The sequence below is a fragment of the Falco punctatus genome, assembly GCF_963210335.1.
Source record: "Falco punctatus genome assembly, chromosome: 4".
Lineage (NCBI taxonomy): Eukaryota > Metazoa > Chordata > Aves > Falconiformes > Falconidae > Falco > Falco punctatus.
The window spans coordinates 31,305,483-31,332,335 of NC_137583.1; the positions used below are offsets into that span (position 1 = coordinate 31,305,483).

Here is a 26,853-nt window from a genome sequence, read left to right on the forward strand (position 1 = left end):
AATATTCATGCTGCATTGTGTGCATTATTATGCCGTTACTGTTCAGGAAACCATTAATAATAAAGTGAATGGAGATGTAAAAGTTGCTGACATGCCCAGCAAGCCATTTATAATGAAATGTATAATCCTTACCATAAAGTAAATACATTGGCCAGTGATTGTTGATGAAATGGAAACACACTGAATTATTTGCAAGGTATTTATATATTAATGTATATTATCCATATCATGTCATAGAAATGCCATTAATATATTATATGTATTATTAATTATTTTTACGTAATTTATAGGCAGCTCTTAAAGCGTTACCTTTTCTCTTCTGCCGTTTTCTCAGCTGCACGAGATCTGGTGAGTTATTTTATGTGCTGCAGGGCAGCCACAATGAACTGGCAATCACGGTGCGGCTCCAGGCAGGGCTCAGCCTTCCCTGGCCACCAGCCACGATCCTGCTCCTTCCCCGGCCACGGCCCCCCTCGCTCCTTCGGTGACTACTGCCCTGCCTCCTGCCGTGGCCATGGCCTCCCTTACTCCTTCTGCGGCCACGGCCCCCTCGCTCCGTCCCTGGCCACAATCCCACTCCCTCCCCGGCCACGGTCCCCCTCGCTCCTTCCCTGACTACTGCCCTGCCTCCTGCCATGGCCATGGCCTCCCTGGCTCCTTCCCTGGCCACGGTGTCGCTCCTTCCCTGGCCACAGACCCCCTCACTCTTTCCCTTGCCACGATCCTGTTCCTTCTGTGGCCACGGTCCCCCTCGCTCCTTCCCGGACTACTGCCCTGCCTCCTCCCCTGGCCACGGCTTCCCTCGCTCCTGCCCTGGCCTTCTTCCCAGGCCCCCTCCCTGCCTCCTTCCCCAGCCCCTGCCCCCTCGCTCCAGGCAGGGCCCTGGCCCCGCCGCCCCCTGCCCTCCCTGCCCCGCCGCAGGCCCTTTGCTCCGTCCCCGGGCAGCCATGCTCTGTCGTCCCGCCACCTCCTCACGCCTCCTGCGCGGCTGCCCGTTCCCGCAGCAAACTCCATGTTTTTGCGTGTCTGCACAGGACGCGTCCCGGGCCCCGAGCCCAACCCCGGGACCCCCTGCCGCCTCGGACCCTGCGGAGCCGCCGCCGCCCCCCGGCCCCGCACGCCGACGCTCGTGTCCCAGGCGCGCCCGATTGCCGCCTCGCACCCCCCCGCCCCGGCGCTGCCGCTGCCCCCTCACAGCCCCTATTGCCCCCCTACACGCCCCCGCCAGGCTCGGCCCCGGGCGAGGCGGAGCGAGGCCCTGCGGGGCCGCCGCCGCCCGCCCCCCGCCCGCCCCTCCGCCCGCCCCGCTGCCCGCCGCGGCCGCCACACACCGGCAGCCTGCGGCGGGGCCGGGCTGGGCCGGGCGCCTCCTGCCCTGCCGGGCCGGCCCGCGGGGCCATGGCGGCCATCCAGAACCTGCAGCTGTGGTGCAAGCAGCAGTGCGAGGGCTACCGCGGTGTCAGCATCACCAACATGACCACCTCCTTCCGCGACGGCCTCGCCTTCTGCGCCATCCTCCACCGGCACCGGCCCGACCTCATGTGAGTACCCTCACCGGGCGTCGAGGCCGGGGCGGGGGCTGCCGGGGCAGGGGGCTGTGGGCCCGCTGGGCCTGGGACCCTCTCGCTGGGCTGCGGGCAGCCCGCCGTGCCCCTGCAGACCCCGGTCCCCAGGCCCCTGCCTTGCCTTGAGCACCCCCAGCAGACGCCCAGCTCCCCCCTGCTCCTCCTCGCTCACAGCATCTCCCGGTGCTGTGGGCCGGCAGCTGGCACCAGGAGCAGTGCCAGCACCCATGCTGGAAATCTCCAAGCAACACACTCTTGCTGCCGGCCAGCCTTTTTCCCCCCTATATTTTTCCTTTTTTCCCTCTGTGGCTGAATTATTGGTGTTTTAAATGCGCCCTTTCCATTGCAAAACAAGTTCAGACACTGGTTTCCTTCTTTGCTGTCGGTGTTTGCTTAGGCTAGGCTCTCCTCGGTAGGCGAGGGCTATTTAAACAAAATATAATAGAAGGGCAGGGCCTGGCAGCCGCTGGATTCCTGCACATCTCTCGTTTTCCCCATCTAGAGCTCTGTCTGTGGGAGGCAAAGCGCTTTCCACCCCTTGCTGGCACCCTCTGGGTTTTGACTTGTCCCTGCCCAAACGTTGACATCTGGGAAGGTGAATTCCCACAGGGGGATGTAGATCTGCTTCCCAGGTGGTGGGTTTTTTTATTTCTGGTCTCTTTGGACTTTGGAGAGGGGGGTGTTGATGGGGGGAGGTCAAGGGAAGGGAGCAGCACAAAGATTGCCTAGGAGCACTGGTTTAAGCGTGAGGTCTCTCCCAGCCAGGTGTGTCCAGCTGGTAGAGGACCACACTGGGTTTTCTGTACTGCAGTTTTCCTCCTGTTCCTTGAATTCTGCCTTTTTCCTCATGTTCCCGGGAGAGCCTGCTGCTTGGGTTCATGTGCAGAGATCTCTTTTTATAGGTATCTCGCTCCTGGTGGAAACTAAGGAGAAGATCTTCTCCTGCCCTCTATTTTCTGTTGTTCTGAAACTTGGAAGAGGCAGAAGCAGGCTTGGGCAGCTTCTTGGGCAGCGGGAAGTTAGTGCAGGAGCTTCAGGCACGCTTTCTCTGTAGTCCCCAGTGCTTGGGTAGTCACCATGGTGTTGCTGTCTACAGCTTCCTGACATGCTGTTATCTCCATGTAAACTCCAGATATTTCCTTTCCTTCCTTTTATTCACAGTCCCAAAAACACAAAAAGTAGGGCTGAAAGGTTGACGTGTCCAAAAAGTGCTCGTGGAGGGATTGTAACTGCTTCCTGGCCATCTGCAACTGGCATGAGTGTACACAGGGGCTTTGCCACTGGAGAGCTGGAATAATTCTGTTGACCAGTTTAGTGGGTCGTTTATAATCCTTGAACTGTGCATTGAGGGTTGTGGATAGACGTATTTTAAATAACTTCTCCTGTGCTGAAGAGGGAAGGTGTTCCTTGTGGTATCTCTCTGCTCCCATTCATTTTCTTTTACGATGGAAATTCTGCCTGACTTTATTCAGAACCTTACAGAAGCACTTTCTGACTTGGACCAGCTCAGCAAAGACTGCCTGAAGGTTAAAGTAAGAGAAGCTTTTATCAGCGACCTCCTTCATGAGTGTCAGTGGTGTAATGCAGGAAAGTACCTGGTGCATCCTTGGCTGGGCAAAGTCCTCCTGGAAGGAAATTACGCTTTCAAGTGGTTGGTGGCTAGGGCTGCTGAGTGTCATGTGTCGGATCCTGGGGCTGGATACTTTTCAGATTCTTCATCAATCTGTAAAAACTTATCTGAGTGTCGGGAATGCTAGAGCCACTGGCAGAGAAATGTGGCTGGGTGCACTGGTGGTTGTGACTCCTGCTTCCCAGGGGCTTGAAGTGCTTTATCCTGAGCTCCTCCCCTTGCTTCGAGCAAAGATCCTAGTTGAAGATTGAAAGCATCATACTGAAAATAAAACTAAAAAAGGATAATTGGTGTTCAGAGCGCTTAGTGTGTTTGCAGCAGCTCTGCTATATCAATCGCTTGCAGAACACGGTTCAGTCACGGCATCAGAGTTTTGCAACAGTGTGTTTTCCATCTTGGTTTACACAAATGACATTCTTGGGCTGAGGAGTGCAGGGGCTTTCTCTTTGCAGGAGCCTGAGAAATTCCCAGGAAAACCTCAAGCAATTACAAAACATGGTCATAATCACAGGCTTCTCTTATGGGGTATGTGGCTCAGAGGACGGGCTGGTGGGAGTCTCTTTCCCCTTCCTGCTTTCTTGCTGGAAAACATAAGGAAAATATGATAACTTCTCTCAAACTTGGCTGTTGTTGGTTTGTATGTTATCAGCGAACAGGGCAGGCTGTGTAAAATTAGAAATGCATTTTCCACTCACTTCCCACTCACCCAAGGATGTTTTGGGGGAGTGGAGACGCATACTGAATTACCATGGAAATTCATTTCGCTTTTGTCCCAGCTGAAGAGTGGTTCTTAGCCAGCCCCAGCCAGGCACGCATGCTGTGTCAGGCAGGTCCCAGCCTATTTTCTGGGATGATTGCAGCGGGGCCCTGAGGCTCCTCTCATCAGAGGGACGTGAAGTGAAGCCTCACAGCAGCGTGGTGGGTGGTGGGAGGCTGAGGTCAGCAGCTGCTGTGTGTGATGGTGAAGGCTGTGCAAGCTCCGACCACAGTTTTAGTGGCCTTGGCTTGATAAGTGAGTTAGAAAAAGCAGGGGAGCTGTGCACGCTCGCTCAGATATTGATGCCAGATGTCGAGGAAAGGTTTTGATTAAGCTCCTTCTCTTCGTCCAGGATCTTGCTCTTTCCCAGACTGCAAGCTGGTGTTCAGCTCGGTGTTCTGGGAATTGACTGGTTGTGAAATCCCCCTTGGCAGCTGAGCACTAGCAGGCGCCCATTCCTCCAGCAGCATTTCCTGAGGTGCTGTCAGCTCAGCGCTGCAGGATGAGGCCAACAGTCACCAACCAATACGGACAGGGAGGGCCTTGGGCATGCTGAAGATGGGTTGCCCACAGTCTTCATCTCCTTAGTAAAAGGCTGGGATGAAGCAGAGCTGCTGTTTGCTTGGCCTCTGTGGGGCTGTGGTTTGTGTGACAGGCGTGAGGGGAGGATGGTTCTAGGGTCAAGGAGTCTTATCTGTTGTTAGTGACCCCCAGCATGCAGCGCGCCAGCAAGACCAGAGCAGGGGGAGCAGGCATTGCTGAGAGGAGGATGAGTGCATGGGGGACATCTTCCACCTGGGATTCCCAGCCCTGATCCCCCTTCCCCAGGTTGTTTGCAACTCCAAAAAGAACACAGCTGAAAGGTCCTGCTCCCAGAAGAGCATGCTGATTTAAACCCTCTCTGTTCAAGGACTGTGAGCTGGTAAAGGCTGCATCAGGCTTTTTCAGCAATCTTTTTGGCTGCATATCTTATTGTCTATAGAGAAAATAGTACCAAAGTGCTGAGAAGCAGAAGCCTGTTTGGTACTTCATGGCTCTTGATCTTTCCTGCTCAGTCTGCTCCAAGGTCAAGTTTCCAACCAAGTTAGTACTTGTAGCAGCAGCAGAGATTCCTCCTGTGGAAGTACGTGTGCTTACAAAGGACTGTGGCATGCTTTGCGAGCGCTGGGTCTGTGCAGCTGGAGCAGTGGGTGGTCACGGAGATTTGTGGACATGAGAAATGCTTGGCCCCTTTTAGCTAAAATGATTTTTTTGGGAGTTAAAAACTTCACTTCCATTCCTGTACTAGTGAACTCCACTCTGATTTGTTTCCAACACTGGAGGCCCTCTCTTGGGTCAGATTTATATTTCTCACCTCTTCCAATTAATTCAGTTGCCTGTGTTTTCTCAGCGGAGAACTCCTACTTCTCCGTTTGTATTAGTGTTGCTTTCTTAGGATTACATTGGTCCAGAGAGCTTTGATACTCCAAGATAGGAGATGCACCAGCAAGATCAATTTCCAAAAGAAATATGTGTAAGCAGTTCATCTGACTAGCCAGGGATGGAGTGATGCTGAGAGGGCAGGAGGCTCTCAAAAGCTCCAAGTAACCTGGCTGTTTGCTCACTGCTTCGGGGAACAGAAGGGGATTTCAGACATTCATCATCAAGAGATCTGGGTTTCTAGGTGTCTGTTACGTGCCACGCAGTGTGAAGCGGCACGCATGCTGCCACAGCAAACAGCGTTCAGCACGGCTGAAGGCCACTGACTGACCATGAATAAGTAACTCCAGTATGATATGTCTTGCATGCCAGCATACGGGAAGCTGGAGCTCCCCTTTGCTCTTGCAGGTGTATTCCTGCGTTTCCCTGCTACAGAGACTATTTGGGAGCAGAAGCAGGAGTGAGGCAGAGTGCTGCAATCACATCCTTCAGCTGGCGCTTAAAAAAAGCTGATTTTCTTGCCTGACGCAAGCCAGAATGATTGTATCTATTGTTTCACTGAAACTTTTTTGGCATGTGACTATTTTTGTTGCTCTTTTTAATCCATTGTCTCAGGGAAGGGAAGTCTCTGGGCAGGAGCACTGCTTGAAGAAAAACCTCAGCAAGTCCCTTTGATTTTGCACAGGAGAGAGTATATGATTTAGAGGTGGGATGTGCCTCTTCTTTACATGCTTCCTGGGGGAGTTTGACCTTTGGGTCTTACCTGCTGTTTGTTCTCTCCTTATCCCACACAGCAATACCGGATGTGGGAAGCAGGGAGGAGGCATGGTCTGTGGCATGATGGACAAACCTGTATGAAGCCCCCGCTCTTGTTCATAATGTGATGCTCCGCGTTTTCTACTAAGTAGATAAAGAACCTGGCTTGCTCCTTGCTTTTACAAGTCATGGAAAAAGTTCCCCGGCTGCGATACAGATCATGTGTTTCTCTCATGAATAGGTCACTGTAAGCCAGCTTTGCCCTGGCTTTCACAGCGTTATCCCAGCTCCTCTCGGAGGTGAGGAACTGGCTAGCAAGGGTAGGCCCATAGTGGTTATGAAGGTACTATGTACAGAAATGCGGTTAGTGCCGTAGCCTTTTCTGTTCATCAGTGAGAATTCCCTCTCTGATATCAGTCTTGCACTTAGCTTTATGCCAGCAGGTACAAGGATTGTAAAGTGAAACTGGGTTATCGGAAAGGAATTGAGCCTGCCTGCTTGCCTGTTGGGAGGGCAGGGCTGCTAGCCAACAGTCAGTTTTGTATTCCCAGTTTAGCAACTGGCAGTCACTTTAAAACAAAACTGACAGTGACCGTTTCCTAAATGAGGGACATGCTCTGCTGCGGGTGAGGTAGCATGCTGTGTTGCCGCTCTACTTTCAACAGCACGAACTCCCCCTCCCCCCTGCTTTCTTGTGCTTTCTTGCCTGTCCCGCCAGGTCCCGGTTTCTGAGTTCCCAGGACGGTGCAGGGAGAGGTGGCATCTGGGTTGGACCAGAGAGAGGGGCAAGAGCAAATCTGGGAAGAGGGAGGACAGCAGAAAGGAAGAAGGATTGTTGACTTTGGCTTGTAACTGCAAACAGCAATTGTCTCTTCCTTTTCAGTTATTGGTTCTGATTACAAATCAAAAGTCACAGCCCCAGGGAAAGAATAAGGTTTCCACAGGCAACTTCGGTGTTATCAGCCGCAGTATTGTGTTGTGGGCAGAGGTATTTCCCAGGCAGATTCCTGGTGGTGGTTTTATGGAGCTCTGCCAGAGGAGAAAAGAGGATTTGAAACCAGAACTTGTGTGCTGGTGGAACTAGCAGCTTTTGAGATCAGGGGATATGGGTGTGCTGGAGGAGTGTGCGATACATGCGGCGTCTGAGGTATCCACACCTCCTTGGGGCTGAGGCCTGTCTTTGTGGAGACAACTTGCAAGATGGGAAAAGAGCATGGATGTGACTTTGGAAAGTACTTCCAGGGAGAGAGTGTTGCAAATCTGGCTGGCAGGCATCAGTGTGTCTTTTTGAGGTGGGAGAGGAACAAGGCTTTTTAGGGGGGAAAAAACCCTGCCCCATGAGTTAGAGGTTGCTCCTGGCAGTCTCAGCAAACCCCCTGAATCTGCACGGGATGTCTTCGCATCAGCACGTCCTGTCCATGGGAGGTTGTGGGAGTCAGCACTGCAAGGGTAGATGTGCCAAAAATGTGTTGTGCTGGCTGTGGGCAGATGTCTGTGCCTGCTGAGTCTCCTGCACGTCTTTGTCCTGGGAGGAACAGCAGGTCTGTGACTGGGATGGGATCTGCCACGCTGCTCCCTCCAGAGCATCTCTGAGAAGGCAGGGTGGGAGGAGGTGCTCTGTCTCCCCAACTGCTGAGGCTCAGAGAGGTTGAAGAAGCTGGAAGTGAAGCAGCTTGCTCTACATCACCAACCTGAGATTTTTCTCTTCTTTCTGTATTTCAGAAACTTCAACTCCCTCAGTAAAGAAAATGTGTATGAGAACAACAAGTTGGTAAGTGACTATTAATGTTTTACTTTTGGTCTAGTTTGTGAGCGGGCACCTTCCTTATGTGGTTTAGCAGCAGAAACCCTGCAGATGCAGTGTGCTGAGTGTCATATTCAAATCCTTTGCCTTATTTTGCATGTATCCAACTTTCCGATTTGAATGGCAATATCCAGGCTTGCTGGCTGCTTTAAAGCACCCTCAGGCTGTTCACGCTTCTTTGCTGGCCGCACAGTGGTGCCTGTGTCCAACGTGTCCTGTGGCAGCAGGAATTTGGACAGAGATGCTGGAGGTCAGAACATGGACATGGACATGTTGAGTATGTGATGCTCCCAAGGGATGGAGCAGGAGCTGAGAGATAGCTGGTGTGGGAGGGGAAGTGCAGGGAGTCTCCCCCTACTTCTGCTTGTTCCAGGTGCAGGGGTGAAGGCTGCTGGAAGGTGGAAACATCCTAAAATCTCATCCTGTCTGGACACTTCACTCCAAGATGAGATTTGGGTTTCTCTTGTTCTCTCTGTGAAGAAAGTAGAAATTGGGCAGGTCAACCCCTTCCTGCACTGGATTCAAGCATGGGCTTAGTGCTTCAAGGAAGGATTTTTTTCCTCCCTCTCCCTCACAAAGAGATTTAAACGCTTCTCTTCCCCTTGGCATCACTCCACACAGCTTCATGGCTGCTTGGCAGGAGCTCGGGATGTGAACGAACCACAGCAGCTTACTCTTGTCTGGCTGGAGGAATAACATCCTCTGATGCAGTGAGCCATCTGAGGTGGTCCTTGCCTCCAGCAGAGCTAAACTTGCCCCCGCTTCAGCCCTGGCCATGTTCACGGTGCCTGCAATGGACCCCCCTCTCCCCATGCTGGGGCTGCAACATGTGCGCAGTTATTCACACTCTCTGGGGTTCAGCCCTGCATGTTCCTCTCCTCTAGGTGAGATTCAGACCAACCATTTTTGCCCTTGAGGTTTGGCGTTTGGCAGGCATCGGGGCCTCTTCGCTACGGACAGTTGTCCTGGCCAGAGCGCTGTGTAGCCCTGAGTGTGGCTCCTTCCCCAGCGGGCTGGTGGTGTCTGCTCTGCTGGCAGCTTTGCTTGTCTCTGGGAAATGAGCTGTATGAGCTGCCTCCGCTGCTTTTATTAATGAAAAGCTCCTTTGTGTGTCTCATAAAAAGGGTTGCTCCCCTCCTTTGTCACAGCCTGTCTTTGCTTCACCCCCCCACCTTCTTAGTTTCTTTTATGTCTGTTATTTTGCTCTCTTCCTTATTCCACCTGCTGTAGGCTGCATTGTCTGTGTCACCCTCTCACTGCCAGTGTCCTGCTGCCTTGGCTCTGCCATGCGTGGGGTCAACCCCTCCAGCTCCCCGTGGGCTCTTGGGCTGGCTTCCCCCTTTGGGCTGCTCTCCATCCTGGCTCCTACACTTTCTTGCTCTGGCTGCCCTTGGGATACGAGTGGGTCTGATATCTCCCAGCACTGTTCCTCGGCTATGGTTCAGACCCTCCTTGATACCTCACTATTCAATAACTTATTTTCAGCGGCTGTATTACTCAACTAAAAAAAAAATACTTGTTTGAGCTGCAATTTGCTATATAAGGTCTTCTGCCAAGGAAGAATGTGTCATTTCTCAAGTGCCAAAAAAAATAACCCCAAACCCTAGAAAAAATTTGGTTGGTGGCATTTTTTTTTTGCTAAAGATTTTAAAAATACAAAAAGAGGAGAAAGGTTTCTACAGGCCTGGGATGCAGTTCTTACAGTGCTGATTGATGGTGGCACAGTGTAACAGATACAGCGGTGGCCTGTGTCAGAGGAAAGCTGTGCCTGGCTGGCTCGGATAGCCTCGAGCGTATCACTTTGCCTCCTCTATGCAAAATGGGAGCAGCAGCATTTACCTCCTTTGTACAGCACTTGGAGCAGCACTGATGAAAAATGTCATGCAGAAATAACATGTTGCTTCTTTAAAGGCCAACGTGGGCACGCAGGTAGAGGAGAAGGGCAAGTGGGCCATGTTAGATGGTGATCTTGTTGGATCTCCAGGCAAGCACAGCTCCCAGGAACACAAGGGTACTGTAGGCACAGGGGATGCTGCATCCTAATGCTGCTGTCTGCATTGGCCACCTGGTTCTGGCCAAACCAGCGGTGTGCATAGAGCATCCTCCTCTGTGGGTCCAGGCAGCCCCTCACGCTTGTTCTGTGCCTGGTGCAGTGGTCTCACCCTGGCAGGAGGTGGCATGACCTGTGTTCCTGCTAGACTGCACACCAAGAATGTCCAGCAAAAAAACACTGGTCAGACCAGTTGTGGAGCCAGTGCAATGGGGAACACTCCAAAGAATATATTAAGCACCAGGTTACGAGACAAGCGAGTGCCAGGCTGGGCTGGCAGCTGGCTGACACAGCCAGAAGTAACTGGCTGAAAGCGTTTTTAATGTCAGCTCAGTTACATTTTTACTGGGATACCCAGTGGAAAAAAATGGTAATTATCTTGCTGAAAAATAGTGGTTGTTTGTTTCTTCTAAGCAGGAATGGTTGGCTTGTACACCAACACTGTTGTATGTCTGTGCCAAAGGTCAGATGCGGAGAGTTTTATAATGTTAAGTCTTTCTTTAACCCTTTCACTCTGGGCTTCAGCAGTAGCCTTCCTTGTGCCTCTGGTCCTGCAAGTACTGTTTTCTTTTGCTGTGTTGGCATTTCAAAGGGAATGTTCCAAAGGGGGAGGGAAAGGGTTTTTTCCTATAAGCCAGGAAGGAAGAGGGCTGGAGAAGTCCTCGGTAAAAGCCCTACACCGAGTTGAGCAAGGGCAAAGTTGCTTTATGGATGTTGCAGGGTTTTTTGTCCTCTAGTAAAGGCTCTTGTTCAAAGGCAAAAGAAAATAGCTTGTCCCTCCCTTACCTGACTTTGATCTTGCAGTTTCAAAGCAGAGGGCACCACAGCGGGGAGTATTTGCCCCAAATACATGTTAGGCATCATGGAAATGGTTAAGCTGGAAGGGGAGCTAGGTATCAGGAATTCTTCTGCATCATTCCCCTCTTCCCCCTCTCTAGTCTGGGAGAGAGAGCTCCCTCCTGCAGTCCAAGATTTCCCCTTTTTCAGATGGGGAAGAGCAGGCAGTAGCAGGCAGGAAGCTTTAATATTTGCACAGCACTCGGAGATAGAAAGCTGCCTGCAAGCGCCCACCAGCACACCATTGATCGGGGAGTGCTCCAGGTTGGGCTGGAAGCCTGGAAACAAGTCTGCCAGCCTGGACTGACACATCCCCTTCTGCCAGGCCTCGTTCTGCAGCTGTGCAACTCCAGATAGAGGCAGGCTTGAGGAAGAGCAGGGGAAGCCCAGGTGAGTTCTGTGCAGTGAGCTATGGCCAGCTTGCCAGGCCAGATTTTGGGCTCCCTGCCTGAATTTCTCAATGCAGTGGCTGGAAGCCATGAGTCCGTTGGTTCCTGTAACGGCCGTACGATGTAGGAGTTAAACTGGTGCAGCTGTTCCCCAGTAGAGTTATTATTCAAGTGGGGCTGTTTGCAGTGGAGTTTCTTACTTCTGATGAAGAACAGTTCTGCTGCCTGGGCTGGACAAGACACCCCCCACCCCCACCCCAGTTGTGTTTTTTTTTCCTTCCTTCTCTAGGCATTTCGAGTGGCAGAGGAGGAGCTGGGGATCCCAGCCTTGCTGGATGCAGAGGATATGGTTGCTCTGAGGGTACCAGACAGGTTGAGCATCCTCACCTATGTTTCCCAGTATTATAACTACTTCCATGGACGGTCTCCTAGTAAGTACCGTATTTCTTGGAGGGGTGGGAAGGATGGGGGCTTAATTTTGTGCTGTCCCTTGCCTCCTCACAAGCTTTGAAAAACAAAATAGACTGCACAGAGGCCTTTTGATACCAGAACTGTTTCAGTGGGGGATCTAAACTCTTTACCCATCTGCCTACAGTAGCACCAACGCTTTTGGAAGGCCACAGGGCTGTGCTTTCTCTTTAAAACTAGTGACTTAAAATTTAAAATACAATCTAAATTTTCTTACGCTGCAGCCAGACAGGAGCACTGAAGGTTCCCCTCCATAGTCCCCACCTCAACTTTTCGTTCTCAAGCACCTACATCCCTGCTTCAGTCTTTGCCACACCAGAGGGCTGGTAAGAACACAGAGTCTAATAAGGCTGAGCTTGTCCATGAGGCTATGCCAGTGGAGCAGCACTGATGGTAGGGCTTGTCCAGCACAGCAGTACTGATACAAGGAAGCAGAAGAAAATGACCCCTCTTAACTGGCATAATACTTACAGCAATGCTTTCAAACATAAAACAGGCCACGGAGCTGCCAAGGCATTATATTCATGTACTGGAGAGTTTATCTGGGCTCACAGGAGCATTATTGTAGACTTGGTTTATATTTGGCTTTAAGCTCATACAAAATGAAATAATACCATAAACCGATTTCACAGGTTCCTCTGGAGGACACTTTAGAAAGTGGGACATGGATGCCTTAACTGGTTAAGGTGAATCTAGATGGAGAAGACAGATATGAATTAAAGATGTCCTACATCTTGGAAAGAAAGCACAATTCACTCTGAGAGCTGTCTTTAATGTCTAAACTCTTCCCTGTTCTCCGCCTCTTTACACATTTAAGCATGCTTTTTCTCTCCCTCCACAACCTCTTCCCTCCCCCTTCTTCATCTTTTATTTCTTGTTTTACAGCCGTTCTGATTGAAGTCAAATTCCATCACGTTTATGCCAAGTGGTGGGAATCTGGGTCAGTTTGGGGTCTTTACCCCCTCCCCCCTCCAGCATCTTGCCTACCATGTCATCAAGCACAGCACATTTTTATACTCTCCAGTGTCCCACAACATGTTCTAGTTGCACTCCTGTTGCTGAGGGGTGATTATGCGTGTCTGAAAACGAGCCCAGCTAGTAATGTGCCCTCTGACACCAAGCAGACTCCTAATACCATATTTATGTCCTCCAAATGGGCTCCAGCAGGACACAGGAGGCCAGAGAGGATGAGCCCCCAATATTTTATTGAGGTCATGCATGTACAGAAGAGTAGAGCTGAAGCCACCCGTCTTTGTGCTGGGCTTTGGGAATTCAATAAATGGCACAAGTGGGAAGTGAGGGGGCAGCCTGAGTCTAGAACATTTGCTGGGGTGGCTGTCACCAGGCCACTGGTCACTGCAGTGAAAGAGCCCTGGGTGTTTATTTGGATAGCTAGCTTTCTTAGGCGAAGGCTGCTGGGAACTGGGCTTTCTCTCTGTATTTACTGAGAAGGGTATAATTTCTTTTCAGATGGGTGGTCATATAATTGGTTGCTCTTAAAGTGAAGCTGTGGCTCAAATATCTCACAAGGAACACAGAGACATCTCATTCAGAGTAGGAAGTGGTGCAAAAATAACACCCCTGTGAGACGGATGAGGGGTCTTTGTAAAAACTGTTGCATGAAGCGTTATTTCCTAGGGAAGTCTCCTTGCACTTCCAGCGCATGGGGCATCACTCCTTGCTCAACTGAAGTGTGTTGGACATTCTCTTTTCTCTGCTTGTTACGAATTTAGAAGGTTGTCTTTTGTCTGCAAAGAAAAGAGGACTGGGCATTTGCATTCTTCTCGTGGCAAATCTTGGTTTCCACATCAGCACCACCATGGCACCTCCAAGTCCTTGCCGTTGTACAGTTACCCTTTTTAGCGGTCATTTCTGCATTTGACAAGCCTGTTTACTCTGTGAGAGTCCCAGCTGGGATGTGGAGTGGATACCCACAGCAGGGAAGGTTCAGGGTGTGTAGGAGGTCTGGAGCAGAGCAACCTGAACAAAGCAAACTTCAGCTGTAATACCTGACAGTGGTGCCTGTTTCAGTGGTGATCGCTTCCAGCCAAACTGTGGGCCAGGTAAAAACCCAAGGTCTTGTTCACACCACTGATGGATGGTGGTTTGTGTTTTTCCACTTTTTCATTCACCCCCGTGGAATTCCCTGAGAAGAAAAAAAATCAGCAGTTTCAGCTGAATGTTGGTAAAAGTCACTCGTTCCTCTTGCCCCTCAATGCGTTACAGAACTGCTTGTGAAGGAAGCCTGTGTTTCCTTGTGTGCTTTGCATGTTATCCATCAGGTACCTCTGGGTCTTCTGGTCTTCTTATGCTGTGAATTACTCCTAAGCCCATGGCTTTTCCTTATGTTCCCTTAAAATCTTTCCTTCTTTCTTCCAGTTGGAGGCATGGCTGGAATCAAGCGTCCTTCCTCTGAACCTCAGGAGCAGCCTCTTGGGAAGAAAGCTGTTTCAGAGCCTCCTAAGCCGATGCCACCAAAACTGCCCCCTGCCCACCCACCAGCCAGAGCTAAGCCAAAAGAAGCCTCCCCAGTCACCCCAGTAAGAAATGTGTTTTGGGGTGTTCTTCATGCCTTAAACCTGTTGAGTGAGCTAGAGTATTAGGCTAGTTCAAGGCTACTGGTGGTAAGGACTTAATCTCTAAATTTTCTGCTCACCATGGGGGATTTAATCCAGAGGTCTGGCTACTGCACATATTCAGGTGCAAGTCATTGGAAAGACTTTAGGCAGCTGGGACTCATCTAGTGGTGAACAGGACATGGGTGTCTTAGGACTTACGCTGTTCCTAGATCTTGGGGATGGAGATTTTGAGCAGAATGTATTGGTTTTGCTAGAACACACTAATTAAATTCTTGGAAACAGTTTGAAAGCAGAGTAGGGATGGAAACAGCATGGAGGAAGGGAAGCTTTTCTCAAAAGGGTAAGGCCCTTTTCCCAGCTAATTCAAATCAGAAGTCTTTGCGCTTCGGTTTCCCACAGGTAGACAAAACACCCTGGTCCTCTGGATTTGTGGGAACAAGTCTCTCTTCCTCTGTCCTCCCAAGGGCTGTTCCAGTCTGTACGAACAAGGGGTTAGCAGGAGCAGGGATTTTGGGTATCATGTCTGTGTCCTAGCCAAGCGGCTGTGCATGCCGAACGCTCGCCCACCTGGGAGATCCGTAGCTGTATGCAGGGCCACGCTGCTGCCCGCTCACCCGCTGCTTCTCCCCGCAGAAAGGTGTCCTGGCAGAGAGCGGGAATATCCCTAGCAGCAGCTGCGGGATCTGCGGGAACCATGTGCACCTGGTGCAGCGCTGCTTGGTCGATGGGAAGCTCTATCACAGAAACTGCTTCAGGTATGGCTCTTCTGAGGGGGGGCGCAGGCCTGTGGGTCACAGAGAGGCAGCCTGGCTCCTTTGGGGCTGGAGGGAGAGGGTGGAAGCAACCTGGGCCTGCTCTTGACCTGTGCATCGGGGAAACTCTTTGCACAGGTCTGTTTTCATCCACAGCTTTCCTACTTCAGGCTGTGCTGTCCACAGCTCCCGTTTTGGTGCCTGAGGAATGTGCGTGTGGCATCTGTTCACTGCCAGTCTTGTACCTTCACCCTCCCTGTGCTGGCAGTGGAATTGTGCCTGCACTCTCAGCTGTGTGTCAATGGCCTCCCAGTGCTATGGAGGATGTTTTCTGAGACTTTTGTATCCACAGGTGCAGGGAATGTTGGAACGTGCTTCTTCCTGGAAGCTACAAAGCTGGGCCTGAGCCCGGTACGTTCATCTGTACTAGCCACCAGCAGCCAGGCAGTGTCCAGATCTCTGGTCTCTGCAGCACCAGGAACAAACCTGAGAGTACCCCAGCCCCTACTGCTGCCAGGGCGTTCCAGAAAGCAGCAGAACCCAAGAAACCAGAGCAGGTGTTGAAGAAACCCAGCCAGGAAGGCCTTGCTAATTCAACCAAGCCATCTGTTTCATCTTCTGGAAGCTCTGGCTTCAAAAGTGTCAATACTCCGTGGTCCTCTTCAGCTGTAAATAAATCAGATGACTGCAAAGGTACCCCATTGGGGAATAAAACAGATCACCGTGAAGATTCCCCATCAGGACCTCTTTGGACAACCTCCACAACAAAAACACAGCAAGCCCGAGAAAACTTTTTTCGGTCGTTGGAGTCCTCCAGCAATAAAACCTCTGACACTAAAAACCAAGTCCCTTCTTCTCATGGCCCTGGTAAAACTGCCCCTGCCAGAACCACTGTTGAGGTTAGTGCAGTGAATGCTGAGAAGGATCAGGCACGTAACCATATTATACAGGCTCTGGCTGGATCAAACACCTCTCCAAACAGGCCAGGAGGGCTCAGTTCCATAGGCTCCTCAGCATCCAGCAGGTGAGGACTATTTCTCTTTCCCTTTTTACTCCCAAGAAGATCCTTGGGATAACTTGGAGAAGTCCCAGTTCATCCCTTTTGCCTGATTGCTTTTGTGGCTGAAATTTAAAGACAGGCAGAGGAACTCGTCCGGGTCTTTGGAACAGAGGCTGATAAAATGGTCTGTTCTTTTCAAACAGACTAACTAGGTTGTTCCTTTTTTGCAGTGGCAAGTTTTCTCCCAGCAGTTCTCAGTGGCAGAGCCCAGCTCCAAAAGCACAGTCCAGCAAAACAGACTACACAGCACCAAAACAGGAAAAGATTACAAACCCTCTGCCCAAGAGCCAGGCTTCCAGGAAACCTGTTGACTCTGTGCACAAGCTAGAGTCAAAAGGCATCAAAGGTGAGGATGACTGATTCACATACAGCTCTGCCTGGACACAGCATGCCAGCTTTATGCCTTTCTCTTGGACCAGTACAATGAATGTGTCAGTGACTCCTATACTTTCTGTCTGTACCGCCACATAAGGGTTTTCTGAGTTCTGGGGCTCAACACACCTCCATCTGTCCCTGTGCAGTTGCTTCCTCTAGCATGGTGAGTTTTTCTTCTCTGAGGATCTCCAGGTATTTGAAGTTATACTGTCATCAAACACTGGGATTGTGGTGGATTTCAGAGGCTTAGGTAGACTTTCCCAGATGGGAGGCCTTGCCAGAACTTCAGGATGATTTTGTGATTGCAGTTGGGGCTTACCCAACCTCCTGGTCTGTTTTGAACAGAGCTTCCACCGTGGTGGCTAAGCAGTAAGCAAAGGGATGATGTTCTGAGGGTACTCTGTGTCTCAGCCACTTCCAGATGGCCTTTTCTTGGGTCAGAAGCAGTATCTATCTGCAGTTTGCAATTTTTTTTTTCGTCTCTCCCCCTTCCTGCCCCATCCTTTGGTCTCTGAGATCTTAGCTGTTTGTGTTATATTGTTGTTGAAAGTGCCTGTTCATTTACAGTGCAGCTGTGTTTCTGTAGCTGCATAGATTTTAAAGCATTTTAACTGAAAGGGACAAAAATGCCACCAAGGTTATTTACTACCTATTGTATGTGAATCTGTCCACATTAAACGTGTTGAACTGGTGCTGGTTTTCTGCAATAACATCATAGTATCTGCCCCAGTGCATGGCTTATCTCCTAAGACCCTCCTGAGACTCAAATCTGGCTTGTTGCTCTTTATTGGAACTGATCTTTTCTTGCTATGTTCCTTTCTTTAGGAAGCATGAATGTTGGTGAAGACAAGTCTGAGAGCCCATCAGACTGGAGATCTCTGTTGAAGCCTGTAACCAGCAAGTGAGTGTCTTGGAGCCAAGGGGTCTCCTTAACAAATGAATGGGGATGATGACTATGCTTGCACCCGTGTTTGTTGCTGCAGGTCTGTGTGCACATAGGAGGGTAAAGCTCCTGTGTTTTAATGCTTCTGTTTTCAGAATTTTGATGGAAAAGGCAAAGGCTTTCATTTCCGGGGAGGGAAAGTGTATTTCAAATTGCTGGACTCTGATTAGAAAGATGTGACCATCCCATATGGAGATCCAGCCCAGGATGTCCAGAACTGTTCCGTTCTGCAAGAAGGGTGGTTTCCTACCTTTGTCTTTCTTCTTTGCAGAGACCAAAGTGGCTCTAAGAAACCTACTGATAACTCCCAGGTGGGAACAGGGAGCCCAGCACACAAGGAGACAAAGCCAAGTCCATTAGTTGTCCCATCAGCAAAGCAGGACTCTGGTATGAAGGATATAAGTTTTGCCTTCATTTTGCTAGTCAGGCAGGGGACAGGCGTTAGTGCTGCAAGGCACGTGTAAGGAGCATGTTGGAGGAGGTTGTGCCTCACTTTCAGGGATTTTTGCTCTCTGCACCTGCTTTGGCCCTGTGGTGCCTGTATTTGGAGAGCCATCCTTCCCCAAGGAGAGGGACTCGGTCCTCACAGGGTGCCCTTCTTCTGCAAGACACTAGCAAGATTTTGCTTATGCTCTCTTGCATAAATGTGTAACGGTGAGAAACTTGTTCTTATCCTTCACCCTTCTTTCCTGCTCTGGCTTTGTAATCAGTGGTTTCTCCCTGTTTCAAGTGGGGGCTTGTGCCCCTCGCTGTCATCAAGGGAAGAGAACTAGGACTAGAAATGAAAGTGGTTAGTGGTGAATGCCAGAGATGCTGGGCAGTGAAGGGATTTTTATGAGATGAGGGTTGAAATTTCTTACACAAAACCTGTCTGTGCTTCTTAACCCAGCTTCATCTGTTGGAGTCATGAAAAAGAAGCTGATACCCAGTTCAGATCTTATCAGGAGCTGTCAGAATTCAAAGCAAGTCTCTGAAGACCCTGGAGGCTCTGCCAAGAAGGAAGAAGAGGGCAACCAGCTGAAGAAAAGCACTACCACATGTAAGGTCTCTTCTGCCTGCTCAAAGGCCCTCTCCTCTCTGCACTGTCAGGGAACAGCCTGAGTGGTCAGTATGGGAGATGCGTCCCCAAGTTTTCTGTGGCTAAGCCTGTGGCTGTTGTCATGGGGGAGGGGGGGGAAACTGTTATTAATTCTTATTAGCCAGGTTGGAGGAACCAGCCAGGCCAGAGAATTCAGTGGGAAGGGAAGAAGTTAAAATTAGGATTTGTTAAGGTCACTGCCCTGTCATTCCTTAAACTCAAAGCTATGAAGAGGACCATCTCCTAATTTTGGGAACTGGGATCTAGATGATGTCTCTGTTCCTCCCTAGCTGAGTGGCTTTGGGAAATAAAAGGAATGCAGAGAAGTGTCAGCCAGAGACTCCAGCTGGCGGGACTCATGGTAGCAGCAGCCAAGGCTGCTGCTTCTTGGACTTTCAAAGATGTCCTGATCAGTTCTGACTAGTTTGTCCCTACCCTTAATCCAATTTCTTACTCCTGTATGTTCAACCACAGCTTTACTGTGTACTTCTCCTTTGCCCAGTTGTCCTTGGTCCTATGTAACCCACCACAACACAGATGAAATTTCCTGGAACTGATCTGATGTTTGTTGCTGTCCTGTTTGCTCAGCTTGTTTGTTCTCCCCTTGCCTTACCCCATCTAGATCTGTCTTATCTGCTTGGATTGGAAGGTCCTCACAACAGGGCTCAGCTGTTTGTCTTGGAGCAAGCAGCATGGGTCTTGGCGGCTCGGTAGCCTCACGCTTTAGTATTTGTTAGCTGACTCCAGCGCTGTCCTTAGCCTGCGCCTTCAACAGCTACAGAGCATTCAAACCTCAGTTGTGCTGTCCATTTCAGAAGTTTAGCCTGCCTCCACTGCCATCGTTTTTGCAAAACTTTCCATCTCCTTTTTCCTCAGTCTCAGCCGCAAGATTCAGTATTCTGTCTTTCCCAGAAAGCAAGCTGATAAGAGAGGCCAGCCGGGTTTACATCCTTCTTTCTAAAGCTTGATGACTGCTGTGGGGGAGTGCCCACTGTGGGAACCTTTCCCAGCAGCCTCCTTCCATTTTTCATATGTGTGCCAGTCTGCCATCCGAAAGGCTGTTCTCTCGCTGCTGTCACTTGGCTGTGGATTAAGGACAGACTTGTTGCTCCTCTGTATAGGTCTTTACCTCAGCACTCAGATGCCGTGAACAGTCAGCTACCATTCCTGCCTGCAATCCTCTGTGTTGTGTGGGGCTGTGGATGGTGAGCATTTCTGTAGATCATTCATTATTTTTTTTGGCCTAGGTAGTGTTTTCTGTTGAGAAAGGAGGCTCCAGCATTTTCTTGCCAACTGTCCTACTTCCAGTTTGCAGGCAAGCAGCCAACCCATCCTGTGCCTGTCAAGACAGAACTTGAGGCTATCAGGGGATATCAGACCCTGGGCTGGTCAGGAGAGTCGTTTTACTAGCTGTTCCCCTCCAGTGACCTTTGTCTTCTCATGACCAGTGGTGCAGCTTTCTGCCTTGGTTAGAGGTGCTGCAGGGATCACCTGGAAGGTGCCTGCAGATGCAGGGCTGAGCTGGGAGAGGGAGGTGTTGCTCTGGCGGTAGCAAACTGCTCATGGCAGGTCAGGTCCCTCTTGGAGAAAACTTTAAGAGAAGTGCGAGTCCTAGGTGATGTACAGGGCAGCAAACCAGCAGCATCCACAGGGAAGAGTACCCTGACAGAGGCCAGCAGTGCAGGGACAGCACAGCTGATTGATACATCCAGCATCTTCTTCTCTGGCACTCATCCTGGAAAATGCAATAGAGCAGGGCTGGGCAGTTGGAGAGCTGTCCTTGAGCTCTTCCTCAAGTCAGGACCAACGAGCTGTCCTTGAGCTCTTCCTCAAGTCAGGACCAACTACCAGAAACTCTCTTGAGGCTCCCCTAGGCTCTCTGTCCTGTCTTTCTCCTTGTGTGTGCTGAGCCTGCACCGCTGCTGCCTTTCTTACAGCCATGCTCTTTTGAAATTAGAGTTTTCCTTCCTTATCACATCATCCACGTACGCCTCTGTTCTCTCTCTGTGGTAATTATCCAGCCCAGCCCCTCGGGTATCCAAATACCTCACACTCTTCTGTAGTTATCCTTGCAGCACAGTTGGGCAGAGGAAGCTGAGGCACAGTGGAACAAATACACATTGCTTAAGATTGATTTTAATAGGTGTCCAGGGCCTAAACAGTGCTGTGTAGCAGGGCCTAAGGGACTTCTCACCTAGGAAGTGTTTCGTGGAAGGAATTGAACCTTAGTTTCTTGAGACCTATATGAAGGTCCCCTAGACCATCTTTGTTTCATCAGTATTTACTGATACTTCTTTGTACAAGCACACTAGAGGGGCATTTTTAAGTATATCTTGATGTTTCCTGTGACAGTAGCCCAGTATTTCTGTTCTGTCGTTTGGAAGCTTAAGAAGGGGTGGCTTTTGCCTCAATAAATATCTTTGGGTTTTAGCAAAATAATGAATGAACATAGAAGTCTAAATTCTTGGGTGCAAGGTCCAAAGTCACATCTGAGTTAGGTGACTGCCTGTGTCCTGGGGGTGAAAGCAGCACACTGTGACTGGAAGGAACTGAGTGTCCAGCCACAAGGAGTAAACTGGGCTGTGCTGCTCCCTGAGGACACATCCCTCACCATAGTCAGGCATGCTGATGCATGAATGTCCTCGGTGCCCTCTGTTGCCCTCAGTGCCCTCTGTTGCGTGGCAGGGACCTGTTGTGTTCTCTGGTGGTGCAGGCACTGTCCCACACCACAAAATTATTTTAAGTTTGTTGTGGCATTTTGATTGTTCATTTTTTTCCCCCTCCCTTCTAGTTAAACCCTCTGTTCCAAAAAGCATCCAGAGCCCTGAAGCAGTGTCCCCAACCAAGGTATGGCTGGAAACCAGGTGTAAGAGGAAGAGGCTGGGGTTGTTGGGTGTCCTGCTGGAGTGCTTGCCCATATATATCTTGGTTTGTTTTATTGAGAGGTTTTATTTGAATTCCCAGGAAAAGGGTGAAAGGCTCTGGGGCATAGACAAGATGGAGAGACTGCCAGTTATCTCCCATGTAGGGGGACAATAGAAGCTGGTATAAGACAGAGCCCGACAAAATTCTAGTAGACATTGCATTCCCCAACAAAGGAGGGAGAATGTCTGTGGATTGACAAGTGTGGGTGATGTTGTCACTCACAGTGAACACATCACAGTGCTGTAATGTCGCAGTGGCCACTGCTGTGCTGTGAGCAGCCAGCTCTGCTCTGCTGCTGACTTGGCCCTTCCAGGACGTGGCTCTGCAGTTGGGCTCCTTGTGTCATTTCCCATCTCTGGGGCTGTCACCTCAGCAGGCAGTCCAAAGGCACTGAACTTGATTTGGTCCTACATTTGTTTTCCTAGCTGCACCCGGACTACCTCCCTGAGGAGAAAATCCAGGAGAAGGTGTGTGACATCGAGAAGCAGCTGGATGAGCTGGAATTGAAAGGAGTGGATCTGGAGAAGCAGCTGCGTGGTTGTGAAGGAGGTAAAGGAGACCAGGGGCCACCTCTGTTACAATGGGGAGGTGTGAGCCTCGTGCTGCCCCTGGGCATTCTTAGCTCCATTTGCAGGAGCTCACGCTACATGTGAGACACCAGGTTGTCAAAGATACCTGGTATAGCAAGATAAAGCCCTATGAATTTTGAACCCTCTCTGGCTGTTTCCTAATCTATTGTTTGAGCAAGGTCTTATGTTTATTTGGCTGAGGATCAGGGAGTTCTGGGAGTGGAAGGCTGCTATTGATCTGGCTTCTGGATCCCAAGCCAGACTGGGCATCATGGTTGGCTCCAATTTCACAGGGCTTTGTGGGCTCGTGCAGGATGGCAGGGTTGAGCTGGCCACATGGAAGATGAGCTGGGTGCCCTGTAGCACAGTATCTGTGAGCAGCTTCTTTGAATCTGCAGGGAGTGATCTGCATCCTTTCCTCTGTACCGAGGAGTACCGAAGATGAGCTGTTTTCACCTGAGTTTGCCTGTGGCTCAATGTGCGGCTTAGTTATCCTAGGCTGTCCCTCAGGTGCCTGTGTGTTTGAGCCAGGGAGTCTGAACTGATGCAGCTTCTGAGGGAGCCTTGCCCTTTGTCTCCTTTGCAGATGAGTCTGAGGATGCCCTCATGGTGGAATGGTTCAAACTGATCCATGAGAAACAGCTGCTGCTCAGACAGGAGTCGGAGCTGATGTACAAGTAAGTACAACCAGAAAGTCACCCATCTGCTTGTGCACTTCACCTGTGAGCAGTAAGCAGTGAAGGAGAGGGAGTGGCAACCCAAAAAAATAATGTGCCAGCTGGTGGGACGAGGAGGGCTTGAGGATATCTCTGGGAGAACTGCCAGCATCCTGAGGTATTAGCTGATGGGCCTTTGAGCACTGATGAACTTGTGGGGAGGGAAACTTCACAAATGTGATGGAGGAAGATTTCCACTGACCCACCAGCCCCTGCCCGGGTGGTGTGGTAGGTGATGTGGAGCTGAGGCTTTGGCATGATATGAGAAGGATCTGGCCCTGGGGCATGGAGGGGCAGTAAGTTGTCAGTTCTGTGGTTCCTTCCAGGATGAAACAGCAGAAGCTGGAGGAGCAGCAGTGGAACATTGAGGTGGAGCTGCGACACCTCATGAGCAAGCCAGGTAAGGACCAGCTGCACTGAGAGTCCTGGTGGCCCCAGGCTGTGTGGAGCCCTCCACGTTATGTGCCAGCACTGGGATGTCCTTCAGATCTGAATGACACTGCTAGGGATTGCAGTTTCACTGCGGGGTGTCTGGGGAATGCGCTGTCAAGCTGTATGGTGGAGACTCCCTCTAACGTCCAACTCACATGTGCTTTCTGAGGGGATGATGTAAGATGTGCTCCCGAGTGTGAGGATATTAAAATTTGGGCCTGTGAGAGGGACTTGCTGGTGCAGGGTGGAGGCAGGAGCCACGGTGGGGAGGTACTTGCCTGTAGCGGTGAGATGGGCTTCCCTTGTCTTATGCAGAGGAACTGAAGACACCCAGGGAGAAGGAACGAGAGAAGGAGCTGTTGGAATCATACCTAAACACAGTCAATGATCGGAATAATATTGTGGAGTGCCTGGATGAGGACAGACTCAGGTGAGGGCCCTTAGATGGTGGGAGATGAGCCAACACCAGGGATTATTTCCCTTGTACTTCCTCCACAGACCAGGCTATAGGGGTGGATGAATGGCTGTCGTCCATACTTCTGCTCCACGAGAGGTGGGTGATGACCTGTCACCAACCATCTTGTCCTAAATACTGCTGCCATTGCTTCCTTGGCAGCTGTTAAAAGCTGAGATCAGGACTGCAGGCATGTTCAGGGCTTCTCCCAAGCTAATGCTGCTCTGAGGACAAGGGCTGTGAAAATGTCAAAGGCAGAGGAAGAGAGGGAGAGGCTGGAGGTGGGCAGGATGGAGGCAGTCCGGGAGCTGCAAGAGGACTCTGGGAACATGAAGCCAGGAATGTGTGTGTCTGCTGCAGCAAGTGAAAGAGCAATTCTAGTTGAGAGTTGGATGCTCTCCAAGTTCGAAGGAAGACTGCTGCGTCCAGTAGCTGGATTTGTGCCTCCTGTTGCTGGGAGCAGCCTCCATTTCTTGACCTCAGAGCAGTGATGCCAGCTGAGGATTCCAGTAACGCCCAGGCTTTGGGCTCTGGCCTTGCCCAGACCCAAGGACATAGCAGTGTGTTTGTCCCTGATTTCCATGAGCACCTCCACAGCCCCTCAGGCTACTGGTGTCTTCAACCTTTATTCATCTCCTCGGGTCTGGTGTGGCCTCACAACCTATCGTGGATGATTCATAGGCCAGCTGGGGGTAGGACCTCCCTGCTGCAGCGCTGTACTGCCACGGTCTGGAAATCCCCGCACAGGCCCTTGCTTTCAAGGGAGCCAGATGGCATTTGCTAATCTCTTGGGCTCCTCTAACTTTTGGTTTTCCCCACACCCTTCTCAGAGTGTGCTATGGAGGCTGGTCATTTCTGACTGGGGCAATAACAGCAGTCTTTGCCTGGGTTTTGGTATCTACCACCTTGTCATGAAAGACGGCACAGTTTTTTAATGCCATGCTGTTCTGTTACAGAGAGCAAGAGGAGGACCAGATGTTGGCAGACATGATCCAGAGGTTGGGTAAGGGCCCTTTCTACTCTTACGGAGCAGCACTGGGTGGCTCTGGGGCTGGCGGGTCTCAACCTGCTCTGTGTCTTCTCCCTCTTCTGCAGATGGATCTCTTGAGAGCCAGGAGCCAGAGAAAAAGAAGAACAAGTTCCACTTGCCCAAAATACGGAAGCAGAAAAATAAGAGTAAAGCTCAGGAGTGATGTTCCTTTGCCCAGCAGGGCCATCACAGGTATGTTCCTTCCTTGCTCTGCTTTCCTGGAGTCGTGCAGGACTGTGATGATGCTCCTCTGCTCCCTGACATGGAGGCTGCATATTTGCAGACCAAAGGGACAGTGTGAATCCCTTCTGGCCCTGGTTTGGGGGCCAAGGATACCTTTCCCAGAAGATGGACTTTTAAGACTTTTTTCCTTATTTTGGTATAGCTCGGAGCCGGCTTCAGCCTTCTTGGCAGCTCAGGAGGGCAGAGCTCAATTTGCCCGTCCACTGCTTGGGTTATTACAGTCCTGAATGCAGAAGCATGGCACTGCACGTCACACTTGTCACACTTGTGTCAGCCAGGGCTGCACCAAGGACGCTACGCTGGTCTGTGAAAGGGCCATTCTCCCTCCCTTCCTCCCTCCCTGTGCTTGCTGTGGCTCTTTGGCCAGGATCAGAGATGCGGTGGGAGGGAGGGTACTATGGAGAAGAGAGATGGACGGAATCCCCCTTATTGTGCCAGTGCAAAATGGAGCTGCAGGCCCCACAGCTGGAGGGGGGCAGAGAGCAGAGCCACCTCTGTATCAGTGGGGTAGACTCAGCGTGGTTTCAGCAATAGTGCTGTTTCCAGACCTCCTTTGGGGAGCTGCTGTAGGCTGGTTTCTCAAAGCCATGAGGGGTTGCTCACTGCTTCATTCCCTCTACGGGGGAGATTTGTAGCTTCCTTATTTCTCTGACTGCACGGTGAAGCAGGGTTTTCATTGTCTATGGCCTATCCTGCTGAAAATGAACAGAAGTCTTCTTTTAACAAGCAGGTGCTAACTGGGAGCAGAAGGGAATTAATGGGTTTGCCTCACCCGTGAGTCTTCTGCATGAGACCAATATTTCAGTTCCTGAGGCTCTGTCCCTGGGTAGCCAGCAACCTCAAGGAATGCTGCCATTCATCTTGGTGAGACCAGAAGAGCACGAGCAGGTCCTGGGCTGTGGCAGTGAGTCTTCCTACTCTTCCCTCAGTCCAGTGACTGCAGCCAGACACCTGCCCTGTGTGGCAGCATCCTCTCTTTGCAGTCAGCCTGGGGAGCAGGGATGGAGACAGGCAGGGGAAGATCAGATCAGTTCATGATGCCTCTAGCTCTGGTGTGTGTGGACTTCCCTTCTCCCTCCAAGCCAAGTACTTTGAGGTTTCTCCAAGTCCTGTTCTGCAGCAGGGCCTGGGATTCTGCACGGCGGAGGCTTGCACGCTGTGCCCGATGGCAAAGCGGAGGCGATGCGTCCCTTACCCACGAGGTGGCAGCGGGGGTCTCTGTCCCAGGCAGCCTGCAGGGTGTGCTGGGTGGGGTACCGAGGGGGTTCCTGGTGCCCACGGTCTGTGCCATGTGTGTCCGTGTGGTGGGATACCCTGTACCTGCATATGCTTTTGTCCAATAAAGAACCACTGGAGCAAGTCTCAAGAGTCCCAGTGCGAGTTTGGATGTGGGTCACCGGGTGTGGGCTGCCCAGGGCACTGCGAGCACTCACGGTCCCTCTCTGGAGCTGTGAGAGGCAGTGGAGTACCTGTGATGGAGAGGCTCCCCTGCCTGGAGCTTGCTGCAGACCAGCTGTGGGTCCTGGGAGGGCAGCAGCGCCAAGGGGTTTTTCAGTGATTTCATTTACATGTAAATTCCCCCGGCTCTCAGGTAAGTGCATTTTTCCCGTTGCTGCTTTAGCACTACACAGTCTCCAAGCCTTGTGGGATCCCAGCCTAGCCATCAGTCGGGGGGAGAGGACGAGAGGCAGGGCTTGTTCTGCCACAGTTGTGCTGTGGCATTGGTGAGCCAAGTGGCTGGACCATGGTTCCATCAGGTAAAACACTGATGGAAGCGCTGTCACCGCACTCTTTGCTCCATGTTGGCCTGTGCTCGCCTGGAGGGGAAGACAGGCTGGTTTTGGGGGACATGCTGACCACAGGGGCTGGTGTGCTGTGCCTTGCCCTCCTGGTCTGCTTCTCGGGAAACTCTTTCCTGGGGCTGTGTGTAAACCTGAGGGGAAGGAGGAGGGCCTCTCTGCCAGACCTGGGCATTAGCAGCCTTGGAATTAAACCTGTCTGTGTAGGCTGCCAGCCGAGAGG

At 51.0% G+C, this 26,853-nt stretch overlaps 2 protein-coding genes across 3 annotated transcripts in view; both read left to right on the forward strand.

Annotated features, from left to right (window-relative positions):
• Positions 1-1,149: 1,149 nt before the first annotated feature.
• On the forward strand, positions 1,150-26,191 carry MICALL2 (MICAL like 2). Of its 2 annotated transcripts, XM_080382376.1 has the most exons (17): positions 1,150-1,541; positions 7,850-7,898; positions 11,497-11,638; positions 14,055-14,215; positions 14,888-15,009; positions 15,359-16,030; positions 16,237-16,412; positions 17,267-17,342; positions 17,656-17,771; positions 18,274-18,423; positions 21,254-21,309; positions 21,813-21,936; positions 22,543-22,633; positions 22,999-23,072; positions 23,420-23,534; positions 24,515-24,561; positions 24,654-26,191. In XM_080382376.1, the coding sequence occupies exons 1-17, from the start codon at positions 1,399-1,401 to the stop codon at positions 24,749-24,751; spliced, it is 2,412 nt and encodes an 803-aa protein (XP_080238502.1). In that variant the 5' UTR covers positions 1,150-1,398; the 3' UTR covers positions 24,752-26,191. The 2 variants fall into 2 exon arrangements, with proteins under 2 accessions (XP_080238502.1, XP_080238501.1); XM_080382375.1 differs by lacking the exon at positions 23,420-23,534.
• Positions 24,741-26,853, forward strand: part of LOC308061875 (uncharacterized protein) — a 94,257-nt gene continuing 92,144 nt past the window's right edge. Inside the window, exon 1 of the mRNA XM_080382493.1 lies at positions 24,741-24,780. The gene's annotated coding sequence lies outside the window, so the exon portion shown is untranslated. The remainder of the gene's footprint in view (positions 24,781-26,853) is intronic.

What these genes read in the sequence shown, in the direction of transcription:
- MICALL2 (XM_080382376.1), top strand. Translation starts at nt 1,399, where the DNA reads ATGGCGGCCATCCAGAACCTGCAGCTGTGGTGCAAGCAGCAGTGCGAG. An exon ending in CTTCCATGGACGGTCTCCTA is followed by an intron (nt 11,639 to 14,054) that starts GTAAGTACCGTA and finishes TCTTTCTTCCAG; the next exon opens with TTGGAGGCATGGCTGGAATC. An exon ending in AAGCAGTGTCCCCAACCAAG is followed by an intron (nt 21,310 to 21,812) that starts GTATGGCTGGAA and finishes TTGTTTTCCTAG; the next exon opens with CTGCACCCGGACTACCTCCC.